Source organism: Mustela nigripes, chromosome 17, assembly GCF_022355385.1.
Source record: "Mustela nigripes isolate SB6536 chromosome 17, MUSNIG.SB6536, whole genome shotgun sequence".
Lineage (NCBI taxonomy): Eukaryota > Metazoa > Chordata > Mammalia > Carnivora > Mustelidae > Mustela > Mustela nigripes.
In genome coordinates, this window is record NC_081573.1 from 3,816,211 (window position 1) to 3,840,735 (window position 24,525).

Consider the following 24,525-nt stretch of genomic DNA (forward strand, 5'->3'; position numbering starts at 1 on the left):
GACACATGCCCCTTCTCCTTTCTTCCCCTCATACCCAATACTCTGATTCATCAGCAAACCCCACTGGTTCTACCTTCAGGACAGATCTAGAATCACTGCTCCTTACTGTCACCACTTTGTCCCCGAGCTGCATCTCCTTCCTGGATTAAAGCTGTCTGGATTACCACAGCACCTAACACTGGTTCCCGCTTCCACCCCTGCCGCTAGAGTTTATCCATGCATTAGCCATGCAAATCAAATCAAATCATGACCTTCCTCACCTCAAAAACTGTCCATAACTCTCATCTCAGAGGAAAAGCCAAACCTCACACTGGCCAAGGTCCTGCGTGATCTGGTCCTCTCACATTCTCTCTGCACACTCATTTCCTAAAGTCTTCCTCCAGATGCCTCCCCACGGCCATGTCCCCAACACTAGGCACATTCAGGGGCTTCTGCCCCTGCTAGTTTCTGACTTGATCCATGTCTTACTGTGCTTAATTTTCTTGTTTATTATCTGACCATCCATTACAATCTAAACTCCATGGGGCGCCGGGTGGCTCAGTCAGCTAATCATCTGATTCTTGATTTCAGATCAGGTCATGATCTCAGGGTTGTGAGATCGAGCCCCATGTTGAGTCCCACGTCAAGTTCAATAAGGACTCCATTTCTGCAAGTTGAAATGTCAAAGAGACTGCCAGAAATCTGGGGAGGGGTCTGGGCTTGTATCTGAAGTCCTCAACACAGGACCTTGTACTGACAACTCTACATATTACTGTCATTAGAGGAATAGTCACCTGGGCATAAATGAGGTATGCTGGTCTCCTCCTACCTTCGTTAGTAGTGACCACCGGCAAAGATGAAAGAATTGGGGCGCCTGGGTGGCTCAGTGGGTTAAGCCGCTGCCTTCGGCTCAGGTCCTGATCTCAGGGTCCTGGGATCGAGTCCCCCATCCGGCTCTCTGCTCAGCAGGGAGCCTGCTTCTCTCTCTCTCTCTCTGCCAGCCTCTCTACCTACCTGTGATCTCTCTGTCAAATAAATAAACAAAATCTTAAAAAAAAAAAAAAAAAAGAATCTACAGAGCTGAAATATATTCTTTATTTTATGAATGAAAACAGGATAAGGAAGAAAAAGATACCTTTGTTAGCTGCCCTGGAAGTACCATCGAAAGAACATCCTGGGGAAACAAGGAGTGATTTGTGTTGGGGGGAAAGGTTGGGGATTAGATATCCGGGTTCTGGAAGCCTGGGTTCCAAAGGTAGATAAGGCCTGTACTCTTAGATCTGAGGGAAGAGGGCCTGGAGTTTTGGACTCCTGAAACTGGAGGAGGAGGGGACTGGGAGCCTGGATTCCTGGGTCTGAGGCGTCTAGACTCCTAGGTCTGAAGGAGGTGGCGGCTGGGGGCCTGGGATCCTGGGTCTGAGGGAGGAGGGAGGTGGAAGTCTGGACTCCTGAGTCTGAGGGAGGGGGTGGTTGGGGGCCTGGACTCCTGGTCTGAAAGTGGAGGGAGGTGGGCGCCTGGAGTCCTGGGTCTGAGGGTGCTGGACACCAGGTCTGAGGAAGGAGAACGGGTGCTGCTGGGACTCCAGGGTCCTGGGAACTCACCACACCATAAGGGTCGTACCGGCTGACGCTAAGGCCACGACAGCCGCGAGCAGGCACTGGTTGCTCAGCGTCAGAGCCTCGGGCTTGGCCAGCAGCTCTCCCAGGCTTGGCCTCCAAGGTTTGATCAGGTCTGCCTCCCGGGGCGCCCAACGCAACACTTCCCGAAAGGAGACCTGGAGCTCGGTCTCCCCACGTGGGGGCGCACCAGTCACTGCGGGGCACGCACATCAGTCAGGCGCGAGCCCCGCCTCCCGCGCAGCCCCGCCCCCCCATGCAGCCCCACCCGCACCGTTAAGAAAGAAGTAGAGCCGAGCCAGCGGGATCTGGTCGTGCACGATCACGCAAGAGAATGTCCCACGGTGCGCGGGCTGCACCGGCCGGATCCGCGCCAGGTATCCCCGGGCCCACGGGAGGTCTTGGAAATAGGACACGTCCTGCGTCCGGACCTGAGGGGCGCTCGGGCTGAAGCGGCGGGAGGAGAGGAGCCTCGCCCGAGCCCAGGTCAGATTCCCTCTGCCGGGTCTAGCCAGTACGCCACGCTCAAGCCCCGCCCCCGAGATAGACCACGCCTCCTTGAGCCCTGGGCCCTTCCCTAACCTCAGAGTCAACGACCCTTCACGCACGACCCCGCCCCTAGAAGCGGCCTCCGGAGCCTTGCCTCCACTTCTAAATCCCGGGCCCCCCCCCCCCCCCTTGCACGAAGCCTGAATCTAGACCCAGCTCCCCCGATCCCCACCCGCGGCGTCCTGGCCCCGCATCCTCTAGGGAAGCATAACCCTCCTCCTAAGCCCTTTGCGCTGGCCCTGCTCGGACTCACACCTCCTCCTGCGAACTTCCAGGAATAGGTGATTTCCTCCTTAGGCAGTTCGAAGTTCACAGTGCAAGAGAACTTAGCTTCATTACCCCGAGTCACCGTCAAGTCCTGGACTGAAAACAGGTCCGCGTCACCGCCCGAGTCCGCCCCCGTTTCGCCGGGTAGCTTCCCGGCTTAGTTCCCGTTCCTCCGGTCCGGGCGGTTCCTTCCCCTTCCAGGCCCCGCCCCTCACCTGGGCAGTCCAGCGGGAGGTCGCAGACTGTGGAGTAGCACCCGCGGCAGCGGAAACGCCGGGCGACCTCCTGGAGTCCTGCAGGACGGAAACGCTTCAACTGGGCTCCATCCGCGTCCCCCAGCCCGGGTCCCCCTGGCCAGGTAGGGTCTGTGAAGCCTCCGGGCTCTGACGGCCACACAGGTCCCGGGCACCACCTTCCCCGCGCTCACTGGCTGGTTCGCAACGCTGTCTGACCTCTAGGACTCCTATTGGCTTGTTTTTGCTTTTGGGCCCGCCTTGTATTAGGTTTGTGTGCAATACCTGGTTTAATTGCTTTTCTCCAGGGTTCTTATTGGTCTCCTGTTCTAAATGCGAGGTTTGGCTCCCGACCACCTCCCTTCCCCCTCAATTCGAAGTTCGGGATGAAGAGCTTACCGCAGGGAGGAATGCAGGCCTGAACTGTGGAGAGAGAGGAAGCGTTACTAACCTGGAAGGCCTGGAGGTGCTCACCTGAAGCTCCCCCAGAGGACAGGTTACTGGGCCAGATGCTTTCCTGAGGGGGCGGAGCCAGGCCTGCCACCACCCACTTAGGGGGCGGGGGCAGGCCTGCGGCGTCCTACCCGCAGCCTTCCACCTGTAGGCAGGGCCAGGTGGTGTATTCCTCTAAGGCCCCGAGCAGATCCGCAGCTAAGGCGGGATCGACCCTGGTGTATTTCACGGGGCGGGGGCGGGGGCGGGGCTAGACCCTGGGCGCTAGTTTCAGGGGACAGGGTCAAAGGAGGGGGGCCCAATTAGAGAAGAGGTGTAGCCTGGCTAGGATTCGCCCATGGAGGAGGCCCAGTTGGAAAGGAGACGTCCCAGAGTGTGCAGGGTCCGGGAGATCCGGAGAGAGGCCCAGGCTAATCTTGGACAGAAGCATCCCAAGATGGGATTCTAGCTGGAAAGCAGATCCATTGAAGTGGGGAGCAGATTCTAGAATGTTCCTCCCAGGGGAAGAGGCTCAGAGGGACTGGACTGAGGGGAGAAGATGACTGGCTCAGGGTTTTAGAACTGTGTGTGCGCGCTTAGCTTCTTTTACCTTCTTTAAGCTGCGCAATGACCTTCCGCATTTTCTCCGCAGCATTAGGAAAAGCCACCTTAAAGGACCCTGGAGGGTGGAGGGGGGCCTTGTAGTAAAAACCCTTCCTCAAGGAAGTGTTTGTCACTTCTTCAGTCCCTTCCAAACCCACATGTGTAGTATATAAAACACCCTTCTTCTCCCCACCTCCTGCCCTGTCTACCTGGAAGGCTGACAGATCCCCCAAATCTCCTTTCGTGTGCCTCTGGACTATCTTTCTGATGGAACCCCTCTCTATTTATTTATTTATTTATTTATTTTTAAAAAGATTTTCTTTATTTGACAGAGAGAGATCACAAATAGGCAGAGAGAGGGGAGGAAGCAGGCTCCCTGAGGAGCAGGGAGCCCGACGTGGGGCTCGATCCCAGGACCCTGGGATCACGACCTGAGCCGAAGGCAGAGGCTTTAACCAACTGAGCCACCCAGACACCCCTGATGGAACCCCTCTTTTGCATCCTGTGTTGACCTTGTTGAGTTCTGCTAGGCCCTATAAGATCTGGCCTAGTTTCCTCCACCTTTCTATTCCATGCCTGTTACCCACCTTTCATTTCCCCTAGTATGAACACCACCATAATCTCTATCACCTCAGGGCCTTTGCATGTGCTAATGTGTTCCTAGCACATCTTTTCCGCTACTCCCACTCATCCTTCATCTCCTACCTCATGTCATCTCCTTCGAGGTTTTCCCTGACCACACATCTAATCTAATCCAGCTCCCTATTTTTGCCTCTCCAGGTATTCCATTTGCTCCATGTAGAGTTCTCACCAGTGTACAATTATATATATTTATATATACAATGATCATTTAAGTCTGTGTCTTCAGTTAGGAAACAGGTCATTCTTTAGTGCTATATCTCCAGAACCCAGGAGAAGGCCCTGAGTCTTAGCAAGCGCTCAGGAAGTATGTGTAGAATGAATTCCAGGATCTAGCTGGAGTGGAGACCACAACTGGTGGCCTGTGGCTCTAGTCCATCTCTTGAATGTGTTATATTTGGACTGGAAAGTATTTTTAAAAATGAACCAGTTGCCATCGTATAAAATTTGGGAAAGTCACATAAAATGTTTGGCATCTCTTTTCCAAAATTTGGAAGAGCTCTAACACAAGAGACTGTATTTTCATGAGGCAGCAATTAGCTTGGTGGCAGCCACCCCCTTTCGCCAGGGCCCACACCTGCCACTTCATATGGTCTCCAGATTATTCATTTCTAGCCCCTTTGACTCTTTTTATCTCTGTTCTCAAGGGTGTTGGAGTTTTGACCATTGTACTGGCCTCCAAACTGTGAGGTTTTGGGTTCTTCCCAATACGGATGGCTGGCTGGATTGATTTACTGGTGAAGGTGGTTTGGGAATTTAGAAATCCAGCAGATGTGGGGCGCCCCAATGGCTCGGTTGCTTAAGTGTCTGACTCTTGATTTCTGCTCAGGTCATGATCTCAGGGTTGTGAGATCAAACCCTGCGCTGGGCTCTGCACTCAACACGGATTCTGCTTGGGATTCTCTCTCTCCCTTGGCCCCTTCCGGTGCTCTCTGTCTGAACTGTGTCCCTCCCAAACTCATAATGTTGAAGCCCTAACCCCCAGGACCTCAGAATGTGACTGTACTTGGATATACAGCCTTAAAGAGGTAATTAAGTTATAATTAGGCCATTAGGGTGGGCCCTGATCCAGTGTGACTGATTGCCCTATAAGAGGAGATCTGGACACTGACACACTGAGGGGAGAACATGTGAAGACACAGGAGAGAGAGAAGATGGACATCTACAAGCCAGAGAGAAAGGCCTGAGAAGGAACCAACCCTGCTTCATCTTGGACTTCTAGCCTTCAGAATTGTGAACAAATACATTTCTATCTTTTAAGCAACCCAGTGTATGGCACTTTGTTAAAGGGGCCCTAGGAAACTGATACACAGGGATTGCTAGTTGCTTCCAAATATTTCTGTAGTAACATCACACTGCATTTCCACTGGGAAAGCACCCCCCAGCCCCACCAACCACCCAACTAAAAGACTATATTCCTCAGTACCCTTGCAGCTTCGTGTGGTCCTATGACCCACTTGTGGTCATATAACCAAGTTTTGGTCTGATTTGTAAGTGTAAGTGTTGTATGCGAGTCACAAGAAGGAGCCTTAAGAGAGAAGGGGCACCATCTTATTGACTTTTCCCCTTCCTCCATCTGCTGCCTGAAACTTGGATTTGACGGCTGGAGCTCTAGCAGTGATGCAGAACCATGAGGATAAGGACCACATCCTAGGATAGTAAAGCAGGAAGCTGGAAGGGGTTTGGGTTCCCCAGAAAAGGAAGTGGTGCTGCCATCTGAAACTTAAGCGCCTGCCTCAAGACTTCTAGCTTGTTTATGCCACTGCCTGTGCCTCTGTGATTTCAAACCATACAGAAAGGGAAGGAACTAATACTGGTGACAGAGTGGCTGATGGGATGTTCCTTGGGTATAAACTTGAGAGAGGGGGCACTGAAGCCAGGAAGTGGGTTCAGAATGAGGAGAGACTTAGACGTCTCTCCTTGGCCACAGGGTGGGCATGTGGTCTGGAGATGGCAGGATGGTCAGGAGGATGGGATCAGAGTGGGGTGCTCAAATGAGAGTCCAGGATGCTGGAGAGTCATTCAAGAAATATCTCTGTGCCAAACCAAGTAACTCACAAGGAGGATGAGTGTGGGATATGCCAAGGGAGCTATGGCAGGGGTGTGTGTGTGTGCATGCGTGTGTGTGTGTGATATCTAAGTACGTCATGGCAATAAGGTAGGGGTGGAGTGAAATGTCCAAAGAGGCCAAGGGGTGAAGGTTATCTCAAGTGAACCATGAGGGGGCATGGGTAGATGTTGCCAAGTCTCCCCCAAAGAGGCGTGTATCGTTAGGAAACTTCCAGCTGTTTCAGACTATCCAGGTTTGAGTCCTGGCTCATCCGTCTGTGAGCACACCTGCCTCCCATATGAAGAATCCATTTCAAGTCCCCTTCCCTGCATGACCTTGACCAAATATGTAACTTTCCTGATGCTCGCTTGGTAAAATGAGGACAATATTAGGATTGGGGGGTGGGATTTAACGCCATACAATATAAAAGCATCCCCATGCCAAACTACATGACATTGGATGGCTGCGTGAGAGGATGTTCGTAAGTGCTTAGGATGGTGTCTGGTATATAGTATTACCATCTCCAAGTTTGAGATGGGGAAATGGAGGCACAGAGAAGTTAGGAAGGTAGCTGAAGGTCACAGAGCTAGATTTGCCCCCCGGTGGTTGAGCTGCATTCCCTCTGGCACACTGCCCTTCTCTCCACACCATACCACCCACTCCCTGGTTTATATACACAAACAGTATCACCTGCCACCATCCAGAGCCTCTCTGAGTCAGCAGGTCCATCTCTTAGGTCCTCCATCTGAGAGACCTGGGAATTGCCCCCCCCCACCCCCGCCCCAATACAGCCAGTCCCAATATCTCCTGGGTCCATCCTTTCTGTCCAGCTGGGCCCCAACTTCCCCATCTGAAAAGTGAGGTTACAAATCCCCACCGGACAGGGCTGGTATGAAGATGGCCTTCAGGAGGATAATTAGTTATCAGTTAGTACAGACACAGCCTCTCCCATGTGTGGGGCAGGTTTGGCACAGAGTCAGATCCATCATCTTCCTACCCCTCCCCTCTCACACTTGCCCCTCTCTGCCAGCCCTTGTCTTGGGGTTGCGACTGGTCTGAACCACTGCTGACCTCCTCACAGGTCTCCCTGCTTCCGCCTTTGGCCCTCGTGGCCTTGGTCAGATCCTGCCTCTTTCTCTCTCCCTAAAACCCTCTGATGGCTCCCACCTCAAGCTGAAGTCAGTTCAATGGTCTGCAAGAACGGCTCTCAAGTGCGTTCCTGGAGCAGCAGCGGCTGGGAACTTGGTTTCCTGGCCCTGCCTCAGACCTACTGGTCAGGAATGAAGGGTGGGACCCAGGAGTCTGCATTTCTGCATGCTCCCAGGAGCTTCTTGCACACACCAGGGCTTGAAAACCACTGGCCTCTGAGGTCCTACGGGATGTGGTTCTTGCGGCCTGACTTCAGCCTCCCATCGCCCACCCCCGTTGACTGCACTCCAGCCCTACGCACTGGCTCTTCCTTTTGCCCAGGATGCTCTTTTGCACGCCCCTCCCCAGTTATCTGCCTGACTCTGCCACCTGGTTCAGGGCTTTCCTTAGTTGGACCTTCTCCTTCTCCTGAGCAACAACCCTGACCAGCCTATTTAAAATAACCACCCACGGGTCCCCCCGTTCCCTTTCGCTCCCTGTCTGCCTCCAGATCCTGGATTACCAACTGACATACTGCAGTGTTTCCCTGATTATGTTTATTGTCTGTCCCTCCCACCCCCCCAGTATGAGCAACGTGCGGGCTAGTGGTGTGCAGATTTGGTCACAACTATGTCCCCAGTGTCTCTGGCACATTCGATGAATACACCTGTCGGTCGTATTGCACCAGCTTCTCCCGGCCTCCAGTCTGCCCCCCTCAAAACCCCAGAGGGTCTTTCTGTGCCCAGAGCGGCGCCCCCCTTCCTCTGCTCATAGCCCGTGGACAGTCTTAAGTGTCCTTGACCTTTCAGCTAAACCCTGGACCTGTGTGTCTAGCTGTGTCCTGGATATCCTCCGAGTTCCTCACGTTCGCAATGTCCTAGCCCAGCTCACCATCGGCTCCCACCCCTGCTCTTTCTCCCGGGCTCCCTGTCTCACGGAGGACCCAGGGCCCACCCTTGCATGGAGCTGGACCCTGGGCGCGGTCCATTACCCCTCGACCCTAGTCCCCAGACAGAATGTCAGACCCAAGCCCTGTCCCTCCTGCCCTTGACTCTCTTCTTGAGTGCCTGCTTCTCCACCTTCACAACCCCGCCCCAGCTCGGGCCTCCTCACCCCAGCCTCCACCCAGGCCTCCCAGCCTCTACTGCCTCCCTGCTCCAGTGTGTCCCACACATAGGTCTAGGGGGGTCTTCTACATGAAGAACTGCACTTGCTCCTGCTCTCTTCAAAACCTATGACAAGATGGCCTAGGTGGGAAGAAGGTGTTTTCTGGAGTCCTCAGCACCTCCCCCCACCCTAGCTTTGAGTTGCTCAGGCCTTTCTATGGGGATGCGGGGATCTGCAGCTGAAGTCTTCTCCGTGCTGACTCCCCCAGGTGCCCCCTGGGTGGACAGGAACCTCCTTTTGGGATCATTGTCAGAAAGCTTGGTGGGCAAGACCAGAAAAGAAAGGTAACAGCAGCCGCAGAATGAAGCCTGAGCCCTGGAGCAAGGACTGGCCAGTTTATGCGGCACGCAGTGCTCCCTCTCCCTCTGAGGCTCCTCCCTCTCACCGTACTGCACCTCAATCAGGGAGGCAAGAACCTTGTCCCATCTTATAGATGGGTAAGTTGAGACCCAGAGGGAGGCAGTAACACATCCAGAACCTCATAGCCAGGAAGCGGGGGAGCCACACAGTCAGTTCAGAGCTCATGTCTACCTGACCCCAACTCGGCTTCAGACTCTAGGTCATTTCTGCACTGGTCTTTGAGCTCCCCACCAGCACCCGCCCATCCCTTGCCCCCTGACAAGTAATCAATCTCATTCGGCTTATTAGCACTGCCTCCTCCAGGTCTGACACATTCTGTGCCCCCCCACAGCCATCTCTTGTGGGTTTGCACCCCATGTCCACCAAACCATCCCCACCCCACTCACCCCGGGCAGTGGCCATCTCCTGGAGAGAGTGGGTCATCTGGGTGAAGGCGTCATGCAGATGGCTTCTCTCATCGTAGTCTGGGAGCAAGGGTGGAGGACACAGGCTGGGAAAAGCAGTTCCTCCAACACCACGTCCATGGTGTGGACATTCTCTGTCTCTCTAGGACACCTCCTGTCTCCAAGTCTTTGTCCTGGCCCCACTGCTATCCCTCATCTCTGAGTCTGTCCCACACCCCCTTCTATCTACCCTGTCTATCCTGCCTTCTCTAAGTCTTTCCCCCATCTCTGTTCTCCTTCTGGAGTCTGTCCCCCATCTTTACCCTCCTCCCAGAGTCTGTCCCCCATCTCCGTCCTCCTCCCGGAGTCTCTCCCCCATCTCTGTCCTCCTCAGAGAGTCTGTCCCTCATCTCTCTCCTTCTCCCTGAGTCTATCCCCCATTTCTGTCCTCTTCCCTGAGTCTCTCCCCCATCTCTCTCCTCCCCCGAGTCTATCCCCCACCTTCTCCACGAGTCTGTCCCCCCACATCTCTATCCTCCCCACTCTGAGTCTGTTTCCCCATCTATAGCCTCCCTTCAGTCTGCCCCCCAGTCTCTATCCTCCCCCCCTCTTCAGTCTGTCTCCCAACTCGATCCTCCTCTCACTGAATCTGTCCCTCGGTCTCCGTCCTCCCCTCTAAATCTGCCCCCACCCTCCCACTCTGGACGAATCTCTCTCAGTGGTTTTCCACGCTGTCCGGAAGATCGCTGTGCATTACGCGCCTCGCCCCCCAGGCCCCTGGGGGAAGTGACAGGTTGCCTCACTGATTTCGGTGTCTAGGAGGCCCTCAAAGGCTGCGGCGAATGCTTCCTCACACTTCTGCAGCTCCCGGCTCTGTACACCAATAAAGATCTGGCAGATGCGCATGCGCTCCTTATAGGACGTGAAGCAGAGGAGACAGGCCCAGGCGGGGGCTCTCAAGACCATGAGGGCGACCAAGGCAGATGGGACAGCGCTGTCTTGGGCCAGCAGGGCCATAACAGAGGGTCGTGGCCCAGGGAGAAGCTGGTGACCTTTGTGAGGTCACCATGGGGTGGGGGAGGGGCATGGGGTACAGGTCAGAGGTTGGATTTCTGCTGCCGGTCAAATGTCAAGGTCTGGGTTTTCAGGGAGATGGGGTGTGAGGAGTCAGGGGTCAGGCGGGCGATCCCCCAGCTCGTGGATGGGCCGGACGCCAGGCTCCCAAGAACCTCACCTGTGACCCTGGATGTCCTCACAGGTTAAAGGGTCTCAGGGACCCAGAGGCCGGCAGTGTGGAGTGTAATGGCCTGACAGTCCCTGGGGTGGGGGGGTGGGGGGTCAGAGCAGAGATGGCACAGAGATACCGTGAGAGCCCGAGAGACAGAAACTGAGACATGGAGAGATACCGGAAAGCACAATAAGAGAGGGAGGGAGTGTCTGAGAGGCCGCAGGGTAGACACACAGCCCGCTCCAGAGACATGGCGGAGATGGAGAGACAGAGAAAGCAAAATAGAGGTTTCTTCATGGGAGAGAAATTCTTTGAGGGAAGTGGGAGGAGGGAATGCAGGGACAGGACAGGAGAGACAGCCCAGCTCCTCCTCCCAGGGTCCCCGGGCATGGGGCAGCGGTCAGGGGCTGGGGTCCCCGCCGGGCGTCCCGTGCAGGGCGCAGCCTGGGGAAAGCTAGGAGGCCGTATAGTGATCTCCGTGGGTGTCCTCCTCAACTATACAACCTCCTACCTCAGCCCGGGGGGCGCGGCCAGTGGACAGACAGACGGATGGATGGACAGATGGGGGTCAGGGAGGGTGGGGAGGGCCGGGAGGACCCCAGCCGCGATGGTGAGCCCCCGACACGGACCCACAGACTCGAGCTTGTGTGCGGCGAAGGCCCCGCAAGGTCGGTTCTACGGGTGGGTGCCAGGACCCAGGAATCCGGGCCCCCGGCCCCCTCCTCCCCAAGGAACGCAGGAATCAGTCCCTTGGCCCCTTCCTCAGCAGGGACTCAGGAGTTCACGCCCCTGGCCCATTCCTCCTCAACGGTCCCTGGAGTCCAGGCCTGCAGGCCCCTCCTCTCTCAGACACCTAAGTCCAGGCCCCCAGCCCCCTCTTCCCTCAGACCCAGGAGTCCAGCCAGGCCTGCCTCCCTGGGGAAGGCATAGCCGGGCTTCCTGGATGTGGAGTCAGAGGGAACCTCACCTGTTTGGGAGTTTGGCCCCTTGGGCAAGCAGCTCCCTCTCTACCTGTCAGATTCTGGAATCCAGGACTAGGGCGGAGGCAGGGATATGAAACCTTCAAACCTCTCTAGATATCCCCCCCCCCCATTTCTTCTTTTGGCCTCCCATCATTTATAATGATGACAGCTGTGATCCCTGAGCCCTAAGGCTGCCCCACGCCCAGCAGAATGCTGTCAGCTCCCCCACTGGGCAGGGGAGAAGGCCTCCTAGAGATCCGGAGAGGCTGGGCCGCAGACCGGCAAGTGGGAGGAGCTGGGCCTGGTTGGCGGTGGCCCAGCCCCCAGCCTCGCCACCCCAGGGCTAAGAGTGTGCACCTGCGAGTCGCAGGTCAGTCCCTCTGTCCACTTCTGCCTGTCTTGCTCTCCCCCCACCACGCTCCACCTCCATCTTTCAGGCCCTCTCCGCCTGCTGTCTGTTCCTGCAGCGCCTGGTCTCCCTGTCAGACCCTGGCTTACCTGGTTGCCGCCACCTCCTGTGCCTGTTTCTCATTCTCCGTGCTCGTCCTTCTCGCCCCTCCGCGGTTCCGGCACTCTCCCTCGAGGATGGCCTCTCCCTCTCTCTCTCCTTTCTCATTCTTTTTCTTTTCCTCAGGTCTTTCTTCCTCCCTGGTCCTCCTCCCTCCCTCTCTCTTTGTCTCTCATTCTCTCAGTCTCTTTATTCCTCAAGGTCTCTGTCTCTGGCCTTCTCCCTTCTCCTCTCCCTTTCTCTCCATCTCACATCTCTGTCTCCCTCTGTCTCTCTCCTCCCTTCCCTCCCCTCCCACCCTTCTTTCTCCCTCCCTTCTCCTTCGCCCCCTCTCTGCCTCTCTCTCTCTCTCTCTCTCTCTCTCTTTCTCCTTCCCTCTCTCCCTCCCCCTCACAGCTCGGAGCCAGGTCTGGAGCTGGGGGTGGGGTGGGGGTGGTTCGAGAAGGGGCCCAGGGCTGGGGTAGCGACCTGCTGAGGAGGGGGAGGAGAGGCGGGAAGGGGGCGGAGGAGGAATGGAGGAGATGGGGGGCCGGAGTCGGGTCGGCTCTCATCCCCCTTCCCTCCTTCCCAACCTCCCAGACCCTCAGGCGGGGGCGAGAGTCAGGCCAAGGTGGGGAGGAAGGGGAAGGGAGGAGGCTGCCCCCGCCCCCCCCCCCCCACAACCTGGCCCAGAGCCCAGTCCGGGTTCCCAGCATGCCCCGGGGCTGCCTGGGGCCTGAGGAGGGGGTGAGAGGGGAGCTGGGAATCTTAAAGATTTGCAGGACCCGAGCATCTCCCCACTCCCCCGGCAAATTTCTCCTTGGGGAAACTGAGACCTAGAGAGAAGGGTCAGGACTTGTTCAAGGTCACCGGACACGGCGTTGATGGAGACATGAACTCTCTGGGCCCATAGGCCCGATTTGGGGAAGGGGTTGGCGCTGGACTTCCTTCAGGTCTGGGTCCCCCTCCCCCTCTCTACAGACCCTGGGGAGCCCCCAAGGGTCAGAGAGCAGACCCAAACAGTCTGGCACCATGGCAACCAGCTGGCCCCGCCCCCTTAACCCCCGGAGGGCTGGGATCCAGCTGGGGCTAAAAGAAGAGGTGGGGACGCCTGGGTTCGGGGGAGGAAGAGCTAGGGGCCCGGACTTGGTCATTTTGTTAAGGGTGGGGGTTGGGGTGTGGACTTCCAGGTCTGAGGGAAGAAGAGGCCGGAGGCCCAGACTCTCTCGGGTCCTGGGGTAAAGAAGGCTAAGGGTTCGGGATTCTGGAATTCTGAGGGAGGGGGATGGGATGCGGACTCCCAGGTCTGAGGGAAGAGGGGGCTGGGGCCTGGAATCCCAGGTCCCCAAGGGAGCCTGGATGCTGGGCCTCTCCTCCGCCAGACATCCCCTGCCCCCGCCGCTGACCCTGGCCTGTCTGGCAGCCCAGACAACCTCCCCCCTCCTCCGCCCCCACCTCGCACGGCTCACCCTTGACCCCTCAAAGCCCCGCAGCCCCTTCCCTGCCCCTCCCCCTCCCCTCCAGCCAGACGTTAACCCTTCCGCTGCCGGAGGCACCTCCAAAGCCAGCCTCTCTCCCTCCACCTCCCCTGAGGGCTCGGGCGGGCATCTTGCCCGAGTGTCCTCCAGCCTCCGCATCTAGCTATCCCGGCCCCATCTCTCTCCTCCTCTGGAATCCAGGAGGTGTTCCCGGCCTCTCCTCCTCCGGAGTCCCGGCCCCCAGGCCTCCAGCCCCCTCCTCCAAGGATTCGGGAGTCTGAGTTCCCAGCCCCCGCCTCCTCCAGGAACCCAGAAACCCAGGCAGCCGAGGCGGCCTCCTTCTGGGACCCTGGATCCTGGCCCCAGCCGTCCCCACCCTCCCGCCCACCAATCCCGCTTTCCGCAGACTCACGGCTCCGGGGCTCCCGCGTCGCAGGGCAGGGGCTCCCCGGCCAGCCCCAAGGCCGCGCCGAGTCCGGCCCGCCGCCGCCCGCTCTCCATCCTCTCCCCGCCTCTGCCGCCCGACGGCCTCTCCCCTTCCTCCCCGCGGCCCCGCCATCCTCCTTCCCTCCTCCCGACTCCCTCCGGCCCGCGTCTCCGCCCGGGACCCCGCGGGCCGGCCCCCTCCCTGGGCGCCCCCGCCCCGGCCCCTCCCCGCCGCCGGCCGGGCCCGGCCAGCCTCCCCCGGCCCCGGAGCTGGCCCTGGTCCAGGGGAAAAAATTCCATCCAGCCCCGGGGAGGAGGCGCGGGCGGGGGAGGGAGCGCGCGGGGAGGCCGGCCGGGAGCGTGACGCAGGGCAGAGGGAAGGGACAAAAGGGGCCGGGGCGGCGGGGCGCCGCGCTCCACTTCTCCCTCCCTCCGCCTCCCGCGGCCGGCCCCGCTCGCCCCTCTCCGCTTTCTCCCGCGCCCTCCACCTCTGCTCCTTTGCCGTCTCGCCACGGCGGCCGCCTCCTGCGCGGTGCGTTCTCCTCCTGGTCTCTGTGACTCTCCTCTTCCTCCACCCGCCGGCCCCCCCTCCCCCGCCGCAGCGGGGTCCGCTCCCCTCCTCGCTCTCCCCCTTCCTGCCCTCCCAGCCTCCTTCTCTTCCCTCCGCTTCGGTCCCCCCTCCCGCTCCCCGCACTGGGGCCCCAAAGGTGAATCAGACCCGAATCTGCCCTTGCAGACGGAGCTCTCAGTCTGATGGAGGAGACAGCCCCCGACGCAGACAGTTCCAATCCAGGGCGATCGGGGTATGACAGAACCAGAGGCCGGCGGCTGTGGGAGCCCAGGGGCGGAAGGAATCCTTTCACTTGGGGACAGCCGGAGGGACCTCCGAGAACCGGGAGAAGTTAGATCTGGGTGGCCGAGAAGGGGGCTGGCCGCAGCAAGGGCGTTCCAGGCAGAGGTTCGAAAGCAGGGAGCAGGGGGCGATTCCGGGAGGACCGCAAAGCAGTCAAGTCTGCCTAGACCCTTAGAGGACAGGAGCCGAAGTGCTCCGAAGATGCGGCTGAGGTGGTGGGCGGGGCCAGGCTCACGAGCGTTTCGAAGGCCAGGCTGGGAACTTTCACCTAGGGGTGACAGGGAGCCATGGAGGGCTGTGGTCAGATCTGGGCGTCGAAGAGTCCCCTCTGGGGCCCTGTGGGGGGGATGGGTGCAGGGGGAGGATGCCCGAGCTGGGGCTGGGACCCTGCGGACAAAAAGGAGGGGGTGGGGCAGAGAATGTGAGGACGCAGGAGCTCCTGGGGACTGACAGACTGTGGGGGTGACGGGAAGTGAATAGGTGAAGAAGATATATCAGCCAGGAGTCTGGCGCAGGAATTGGGGACAGAAGTTGTTCCCAGCTGGGAATCAGTAGGAACAGGGGACAGGAGAGGTTAGGTGCTATGCGCAACTTGGAACTTCATGGACCTTTGGGCCAGGGGACAGTTAGGGAAGACATTCCGACAGTGGTGGGTATACCGTTCTGGGCTCCAACAGTGAAAAATGCATTTTCCTTCCACCCTGTCCCCCAGCCACCCACTACTCGCTAGAGACAGCTTATGCTTACCCCTTTCCTGTGTATCTTTTCAGATGAGTTCTATACGGCTATGACATATATTATACTATCCCCTATTTTTTGGCCCCCGACTGGGATCACATTACCCCACACTTCACTTTTTTAACACTCTATCTTGAAGATTCTTGTATACCCACGCTTACAGAGCTACTGCTTTCATTTTAGGGGCTGTATAGTATTCCACTGCATGAATTTATTATTATTAATGATAGGAACAATAATGATGACAACACCTACCCTTTATTGAATGTCTAGTTTGGGACCAGCCGTGAGCTGGGTATTTATTATACTTTAAGATCATGCAGTCATCACAGCAGTCTTACTATTGTAATTGTTTTATCTCCCTGTAAGGAGGAGGGAACTGAGGTCCTGCATAGTGAGTTAATCAAACTCTCAAAGTGAATGACAGTCAGAACTTGAACCCAGGCCTCTCTGATTCCAAATTCCATGCCTTTTCTTTGGAGGCGAGCGGCCTCCGCACAAACATGCCCCTCACTTGAGATCAGTATTTGGCTCACGTTAGACTTGTCATGCACACAAACTCACACAGGGTAGAAACGACATTTGTCAGACCCTGCACCTTGATTTGGGATCCAGAACTACCATCGCTCTACATCTACCCCCAGATGCCCTGTAGTCAGGACAGGACGGTAACCGGCCTACCATGCTGTCTCCTTGTCCTGGCTCTGATCCTGTCATGTTGTGATTTTCGATGTCTGGGTCTGACTCGGGGAATTCACTGAGGGCGCGATCCAGGTCTGAGTCATTTCTGTGTCCTCCCTATCACCCAGCATAGGGTGTGGCTTAGAGCAGGGACCTAGGAAAATGTTTGCTAATGAATGGAGGGATGGGTGAATAACACACTGCTTTATGAGCTAGGTTGCGACTTGCTTAAGCCTCTGGGATAAAATAACCTAATTCCCATTAGTTCATTAGACCTGAACCATAAAGTCTCCATTCCCATTGGTCAGTGAGTCACAGGAACCACTGTTTCCATCATTCTCTGATATACAGAGTTCTCAACTCCCTTGGCACCTAAGACTCAATTGATGCAATCCCCACCAGTCGCTGAGACTTGCGAGCCACATTCCCATCAGCCCCCAGGACTCTCAAGCCACGGTTCCCATCAGCCCCCGGAACTCAGGACCCACCTTTTCCATCAGCTCTGGAGGCACAAGGGCCGCATTCTCATCAGACATTGGCACTCCCTTGATACCCAACACCCATAATTCCTATACCACTAAAATGGAGGGGCCACCATTCCCATCAACTCCTGAGATATGAGTTTTGCCATTCTTATTATCCCTTGGAACAGTGTGCCAGTGGAAAAAAGAAACGTCCCACCCGTCATCACAAAGTCCATGCCCAAGTTCCCCACCCGTCATCACAAAGTCCATGCCCAAGTTCCCAGAACAAGAACAGTTAGCCAGGAAGACACGGGCCTTGAAGTAGGTCTGAGTCAAGGACTCACTGATTAATACCATAGAAAAGAAGGCCTCGGGTCATGAGGAACATCAAAGTAGCAGAGAATCCTTCCACATGAAGGATCAACCCCAAACCCGAGATAATCCTACAGTACCACCAGAAAATCCTTCCACATGGGGGTTAAACTCCAAACTCAAGATAATCCTACAGCACCGCTTAATCCCCACAGGTGCAATAAGCCTCAGACTGGCAAAGCATCCAAAATACCAGATGATCCAAGTGCAACACATGCTCCCGTTGCACCATTAAATAATCCTAGATGGACACTTGCCCCTCATAGGCACTGGGGACATGGGGCCTTTTCTGTTCAATTTCCATTGTTTTAAGCTATCCAGTTTGTGGTAATATGTTATGGAGATGGGTAGGATGGATGTGGAGAAGATTAAACAACTTGGCCCATTTATTAACCATTTCCTGGATGGGGCAGGGGGGGATGGTACGTAGGAAAACTGGATGTGAATTTTGGGGGAGTTTCATCTGAATAGTGAAGGGTCTTCAGCTGCTCTGCTCTTTGCATTTCTGTGAAGATAGGGAAGGTGGTTCTGAGGCTCAAGGAGACAAGTGGTTGGGTAGTTTTTTTAAGGCCGTCAGCTGCCATCCACTTCCCTGTCTTCAGGTACTAGAACTTCTTTCCTGTGAGAAATCCACTCTACATGACTCTAATAAGAATGTTCTAGCATTAATGCTTCCTCCCTCAAAACATGAGACCCAACACAGGCCCATCAGAACATTCATTCATTTGTGACCCCCACCCCCCAAAAAGAACTGATTAAAATCCAATATTTTACATGTTTATCCTTTTTAAGATTCTATTTTTAAGTAATCTCTACACCCAACATAGGGCTTAATCTCACAACCCTGAGATCAAGAGTCTTACACACCACTGACCGAGCCAGCTAGGTGCTTTACTTTTTTATCTTTTTTTTTTTTAAAGATTTTATTTATTTATTTGAGAGAGAGACAGTGAGAGAGAGCATGAGCGAGGAGAAGGTCAGAGAGCGAAGCAGACTCCCCATGGAGCTGGGAGCCTGATGTGGGACTCGGTCCCGGGACTCCGGGATCATGACCTGAGCCGAAGGCAGTCGTCCAACCAACTGAGCCACCCAGGCATCCCTACTTTTTTATCTTGACACCTTATTTTATGTCTTCTAAAATACACAAGCATTTGTACACACATGTAGTGTTTTTGTTTTCCAAGGACAGAATTATGTTGTGTAGAGGAAGGTGTTTAAGAGCAGATTCTGAAGCCAGGCTGCCTGGGCATGAATCCTGGCTTGGCCATTTTCTTAGCTGTGTCTCTTTATGCCTCAATTTTGTCATCAGTGAAATGGGTATGATAATGAATAGTACCTACCTCACAGAGTTGAGATATAAAGATTAAAGGAGTTAATACATGCAAAGTGCTTAAAACAATGTCCAGCACATAGTAAGTCCTATAGGAGAATTATCTGTTGTTATCATTCCTACAAAAAAAAAAAAAAAAAAAGCTAGCTCTGTAATTTCTGCATGCACATGCACAGCATTTTGCAGAAACAGAACAATTTATACTTATGGGAATATTTTTACCACATTCTTCCTGCTCTTCCCCTCCCCTTTCTTTTTTCTTTGCCTTTTCTTGACTTTTCCCTTCTTGTCCACTCTCCCCAGTTGACTCTCCACCCTGAATCACGTATGGTATGGTATCCGCTGTAGGTTGAATTATGTCCCTGCCCACATATGTTGAAATCCTAATCCCCAGTACTTGTGAATGTGACCTTATTTGGGGGTCTTTATACATGCAATCAAATTAGGATGTGGTCTTACTGGGATAGGGTGGTTCTTAAATCCAATGGCTGATATCTTTAGAAGGAGAGAAAGATCTGAAGATACAAAGGAGACACAGGGAAGAAGTCCATATGAGGGGGGAGGCAGAGATCACGATGAGGCATTTGCAAGCCAGGGAATGCCAAGGATTGCTGGCAACCACTGGAAGCAGGAAGAGGTCAGAAGGAGCCTTCAGGGGCACCTGGGTGGCTCAGGCAGTTAAACATCTGCCTTTGGCTCAGGTCATGATCTCAGGGACCTGGGATCCAGCCCCACATCGGTCTTCCCACTTAGCAGGCATTCTGCTTCTCCCTCTCCCTCCACAACCACGAAAGAATAAATTTCCGTTGTTTTAAGCTATCCAGTTTGTGGTAATATGTTATGGAGATTCTAGGAAAGCAAATCATATCCACGTTTATCTGTCTTTCCATACTAGGTGCTTAAGAAAACATTCGGTCTCTACTTTAGTTCAAGTTTTTCTATTCGACCTCACCTTCAGTCTTTTGAAGGTTGAAGCACTGAATGCCTGATTGAAGGTTATTCCTGGTATCTCTGAACTCGTTTGTGTTCAGTGAGTATGTGATCAGTCAGGTTACCATCACATCTAACCAGCATATTAGCGTGAGGAATATTGAACAAGCCAGGCGGAGGTGGTTCCTGTCTACTTTAAGATCATAATAGTCACTTTCAGATTCGGGCACCCTGATATAATGTGGAGTAAAAATCTTGCGTGTGCATTCAAGGCTAAAATTTTATTAGCTGAAGTGTGTGTGTGTGTGTGTGTGTGTGTGTGTGTGTGTGTGAGTAATTACATAATTACAGGAGTAAGACGCTGAAATAATTAATGATGATTGTGAAAGCCTGTAGGCTGTAGGTTGGGTTTTCAGGAAAAGGACTCTATAAAAGAAATTAGGGTTTAGGATATTAACTGGGAGTGTTGTAAGGTTCAACAGCCTGAAGGGGGTAGTGGGAGGGAGAAGCTGAACTATGATAACTCAGCTGATCCCATAGGCAGGGCTAGAGCTCAATGCTCCCAGGCACATGTCTCAAATTAGGGGCAAGGGGACCAGGTCTTTATATGACACATTGACCAGGTGATGGATGAGGGCTGCCTCCAGGAAGGGGCCGTGACAGTAAGTGAGGCAGCTCTTTTCCCCTGAGGGCAACCTGGGGTGGGGAGCAGGGGAACCTACTCAGCTTCGAGACCTCAACACCCCAGCAGCATCCTTAAGAGGGGAAATCTGTCCATTACTGCATGCCTTTTACATGACCCCCCAAAATCTTGAGAACGTCCGTGTAATTATACAAGTCAGGAAATAGAGCGAGCGTGTTGGTGTGATTATTAAAGGTGTTTTATTTAGATACCATTAGGAAGACAGTTTTCTCCTCTTGGGGTTGACAGATGTAAAATGTAAATAATAATGCGAGGCAAACAGCAAAGATCAGACTGATTCAGAGATCGTTTTTTATGGCAGGCAGCCTTCTTTGCAGAATTGTTTTGTATTCGACCATTCATATTAAAAAAAAAAAAACTTTAGTAACTATAGTTGATTTTTTAGTTTTTTAATTGTATTTTAAAAAGTGTTATTTCATTTATGAAGATGAATTTTAACTATTTATTTAAATAGAGCTTAATTTAAATTATTTAAATTGACAGAGCTCTAGTGGAGGGAGGAGCAGAGGGGGAGGGAGATAGACAGGCAGACTCCATGCTGAGCCTGTCACAGGGGCTCCATCTCAAGACCCTGAGATACTGACCCTGAGGTCTTGACCTGAGCTGAAATCGAAAACGGAGGCTTAACTTACTGAGCCATCCAGGCATCCCATGAAGATGAATTTTAAATTGCTGAGTTTAATTTCTTGAAGTGGAAATAAAACTCCAAAATCACGTATAACAACTTTTATGATGAAACATCTTTGATCCAGGGGCACCTGGGTGGCTCAGTGGGTTAAAGGCTCTGCCTTCGGCTCAGGTCATGATCTTGGGGTCCTGGGATCCAGCCCTCTCTCTCTACCCCCCCTCTCTCAACCTGCCTCTCTGAGTACTTGTGATCTCTCTCTCTGTCAAATAAATAAATAAAATCTTTAGAAAAAATCTTTGATCCAGAATAATAATTAATGCAAAGAGCACTAGAAAAATAGGAAAGTGTTAGAAATGAGATGTCTGAAATACATGTTGTTCTCATTAATTTAACTTCAAAACAACATATTTTATAAGAATACTTTTGAGATGTTTTATATATATATATATATATATATATATATATATATATATATATGTATGTTTTGTGTCTACTGAAGTCAAGAGCTTAAATCAAAACTGCCAGATTGACTGCAGAATACTACCAACTATTTTCAGAAGTGGCAGATGAATGATTCTCATAATTTGCCCAAGCTATTATTCCCACAAGTTCTTTCTAGAAAACGTGTTTTGAAAAATTATTCTGGAGGTGCCTGGGTGGTACAGTCAGTTAAGCACCTGACTCTTGATCTCAGCTCAGATCATCATCTCAGGGTCATGAGTTCAAAGCTCTATATTGGGCTACACAAAAAATTATTCTGGATCGTATTAAACTATATGGAGCATTACTGTATAAATTACGGTATATACTACTTCTGGATCTTGTACATTAAACATTTGGATATGAAGAAGTAATCAGGTGTCTATTTACTTAATTTATAATGAATTTAACAATATTTCCACTAGGTTGATGAAATATGTATGGGTCTTACACATAGTTAATAAGATAGTGAATATGGTTTATGAGATGTATGTAGAGCAGAAAATCGGTGTTGTAATTATAATGGAACAAAAATGGCAAAGGCCATGAGGGAATTAGAAATTATAAGCTTATTATGATTTGTTCACTCTTTAGCTATGTGTCTAAAAGTGACTGGGGCTCAGTACCAGGTAAAAGAATTACCAGCCTTAGCAGAAAGATGGCAGACTACACTGTCATCATTCTTCTTTAGCCAAAATCAAACTCATGATATACAAGAGGTTTTGGAACTGTATTCATACAGGGTATTCAAATAAAATGACAAAGAAGTTCTTCCATGTTCAAAGTCCTACTTGAGCAAAAGAAGAGATTAAATTTTTTTTTTTAAAGTAATCCCTAAACCCAACATGGAGCTCAAACTCATGACCCTGAGATCAAGAATCACATGCTTTTCTGATTGAGCCAGCACGGTGCCCCAAGAATAGATGTTATAGTATACTCTGCAGTGACAGTTCTAACATAGCAAGACTTACTGACAACTGAGAGTTGCTCGCAGAACTGCTGGTTTATTTGATGAGCCTATTGAAGAAGTAAACAAACCAATGTGCTTTGAGAGTGGAGGTATTTCTTTTTTTTTTAAGGTTTTACTTATTTATTTGATGGGGGGAGGAGCAGAGGGAGAGGGAGAAAATCTGAAGCAGATCTCAAACTGAGTGCGGAGCCCAACACAGGGCTCAATCTCACAACCCTGAGATCATGACCTGAGCTGAAACCAAGAGTCAGACGCTTACCAACTGTCACCCAGGTGCCCCGAGAGTGGAGGTATTTCGTACAGATATATATTATAAAAAGTTTGCTGTCATTCTGCTCCTGCCAAGGTGCTGAAATTAGTGCGTAGCTGTTGAAAAGTGAGCTACAGATTGAAATTCAGACACCATTTTTATAGTGTGGATGGCCTTCTATAATGGCTCCCAATGATTTCCACTTCCTGATAGTCACACCCTTGTGTAATCCAACTCCCCTTGAGGGTGGACTGCATCTAGTGACTTGATTATAACTAATAGAAATGGTAAAAGTGATGGGATGTCATTTTGTTTCCAAGATCAAGTTACAAAGTTCTGGGACGTCTGTCTTGCTAGCAAATTCTCTCTATTGCCTTCTCTGCTTTCATGTGTTAATAAATTAAGTGGCCATATTGCGAGCTCCCATTTTTGAAAGGCCCGTGTGTCAAGAAACCGAGGGAATCCTCTGTCCAAGAGCTAGCAAGGAACTGAGGCACTCAATACAGCATTCTATGAGGAATGTTGCACAAAACCAATGAATGACCCTGGAAGTGAGTCAATCCAAGTAGGGCCTTTAGATGAAACTTTAAGCCTTGGACTGACACCTTGGTGACAGCCTCGTGAAATGGAAGACTGAGGTAAGCTATGCTTAGATCCTTGACTCATAGAAACTGAGATAATAATGTGTTCTCTTTTTTTAAAAAAAGATTTTATTTATTTATTTATTTATTTGACAGAGATAACAAGTAGGCAGAGAGGCAGGCAGAGAGAGAGAGGGAGGGAAACAGGCTCTCTCCTGAGCAGAGAGCCTGATGTGGGGCTCGATCCCAGGACTCTGGGATCATGACCAGAGCCGAAGGCAGAGGTTTAACCCACTGAACCACCAAGGCACCCTGTATTCTTTTTTTCTTTTAGTTAAGTAGGCTCTGTGCCCAACATGGGTCTTGAACTCAAGACCCTCATATCAAGAGTCATATGCTCTACAACTGAGCCAGCCAAATGCCCCAATAAATGTATTGTTTTAAGCTGCTTCGTTTGGGCATAATTTATTACACAGCAATAGATAGATAATACAATGATATCCTGGAAATCTATGGCCTTGTTCCATTGTCATATTTCTCATTCAAGACTTAAGAACAGATCATTCCTGAATAATTTACAAAATAGCAAGAGCATGCAAAAACCTTAGGGGAAAAAAATGTGAGAAAGGGCAGGACTTTCTCATTTTTGGTAATGTCAGGCTGGGTTATTTAGAACAGCTCTTCTGTTGAAAACAACTAAAAGCACTGGATAAAATACTAAAAAGTTCTTGCAAAATCATGAACGATATGACAATATAGTGAAGATTTCCCAGCTAAGGTTTATTAAGTGGGAACTCAGAGGAGTAAGAAAAACATTCCAAGCTGCTTTTGACCAATGAGCATTTATTTACTCTAATTATGAAAATGAGCTGTAGTTTTCAACAGGCTCCTGGAATGAAGACAACCAAGACAAAATGGTAACATGCTAGTACCAGGGCAAAAGGAAAAGCAAACTTAGACCTGCTTCTGGAGGAAGGTACTTAAATCGCAAAAGGAAAATGATCCCAGAGCAAAAATGGGGCAAATGTATAGATGTATCAGTCAGAATCTCAGTTGGAAACTGACGCATTGTCAGGGGCCCAATTAAATATAAACTAGTAGAGGTATAACTAGATACAGAGGTGTGGCAAGATTAAGAGGTCTAATAAAGGATGGTGAGAAATCCAGAACAAGTAACCATGGGAAGCTATTACCACCTCCCCATCCTGCTGGGACAAGGAAGGGAAGGATGGTATCTGAAGTCAGGGAGACTTATATCTGTCCCCTAATAGAGGATGGGTCTATTAGTCAGGGTCGTCTGGAGAAACAGAACAAATAGGGTATAGATACATAGGAAGAGATTTGTTATAGGGAATTGGCTCATGCAATTATGGAGGCTGGGAATTCCCACAGTCTGTTCCATAAAGCCAGACATTAAAAATATTCACACACACACACAAAAAAAACAATGCCACTCTTATCATTGACTTATGTTTTAAGAGATATAGGTGTTTTTCATTGAATATATTATTCATGTTAACGTACTTTATTTTCTGAGAGAGAGAATGTAAGCGGGGA

The 24,525-nt window shown here is 52.0% G+C and overlaps 2 protein-coding genes and 1 long non-coding RNA gene across 6 annotated transcripts in view; 2 read left to right on the forward strand and 1 right to left on the reverse strand.

Moving 5' to 3' along the window:
* Positions 1–1,052: 1,052 nt before the first annotated feature.
* On the reverse strand, positions 1,053–10,623 carry SPACA6 (sperm acrosome associated 6). The gene is made up of 9 exons (XM_059382688.1): positions 10,211–10,623; positions 9,411–9,488; positions 3,688–3,756; positions 3,045–3,068; positions 2,628–2,705; positions 2,399–2,508; positions 1,871–2,027; positions 1,582–1,792; positions 1,053–1,153 (listed from the first exon to the last, which is right to left on the reverse strand). The coding sequence occupies exons 1-9, from the start codon at positions 10,422–10,424 to the stop codon at positions 1,120–1,122; spliced, it is 975 nt and encodes a 324-aa protein (XP_059238671.1). The 5' UTR covers positions 10,425–10,623; the 3' UTR covers positions 1,053–1,119.
* On the forward strand, positions 1,942–5,583 carry LOC132005499 (uncharacterized). Of its 4 annotated transcripts, none has more exons than XR_009400809.1 (4): positions 1,942–2,082; positions 2,614–2,770; positions 2,954–3,141; positions 5,149–5,583. It is a non-coding gene; the product is annotated as an uncharacterized LOC132005499 (long non-coding RNA). The 4 variants fall into 4 exon arrangements; XR_009400812.1 differs by lacking the exon at positions 5,149–5,583 and adding an exon at positions 4,013–5,142 and having other exon boundaries at positions 2,954–3,111; XR_009400810.1 differs by having other exon boundaries at positions 1,943–2,082; positions 2,954–3,111.
* A 3,809-nt stretch (positions 10,624–14,432) lies between the features above and the next one.
* LOC132005480 (sialic acid-binding Ig-like lectin 5) overlaps positions 14,433–24,525 on the forward strand; it is a 50,417-nt gene continuing 40,324 nt past the window's right edge. Inside the window, exons 1-2 of the mRNA XM_059382658.1 lie at positions 14,433–14,520; positions 14,725–14,791. The gene's annotated coding sequence lies outside the window, so the exon portion shown is untranslated. The remainder of the gene's footprint in view (positions 14,521–14,724; positions 14,792–24,525) is intronic.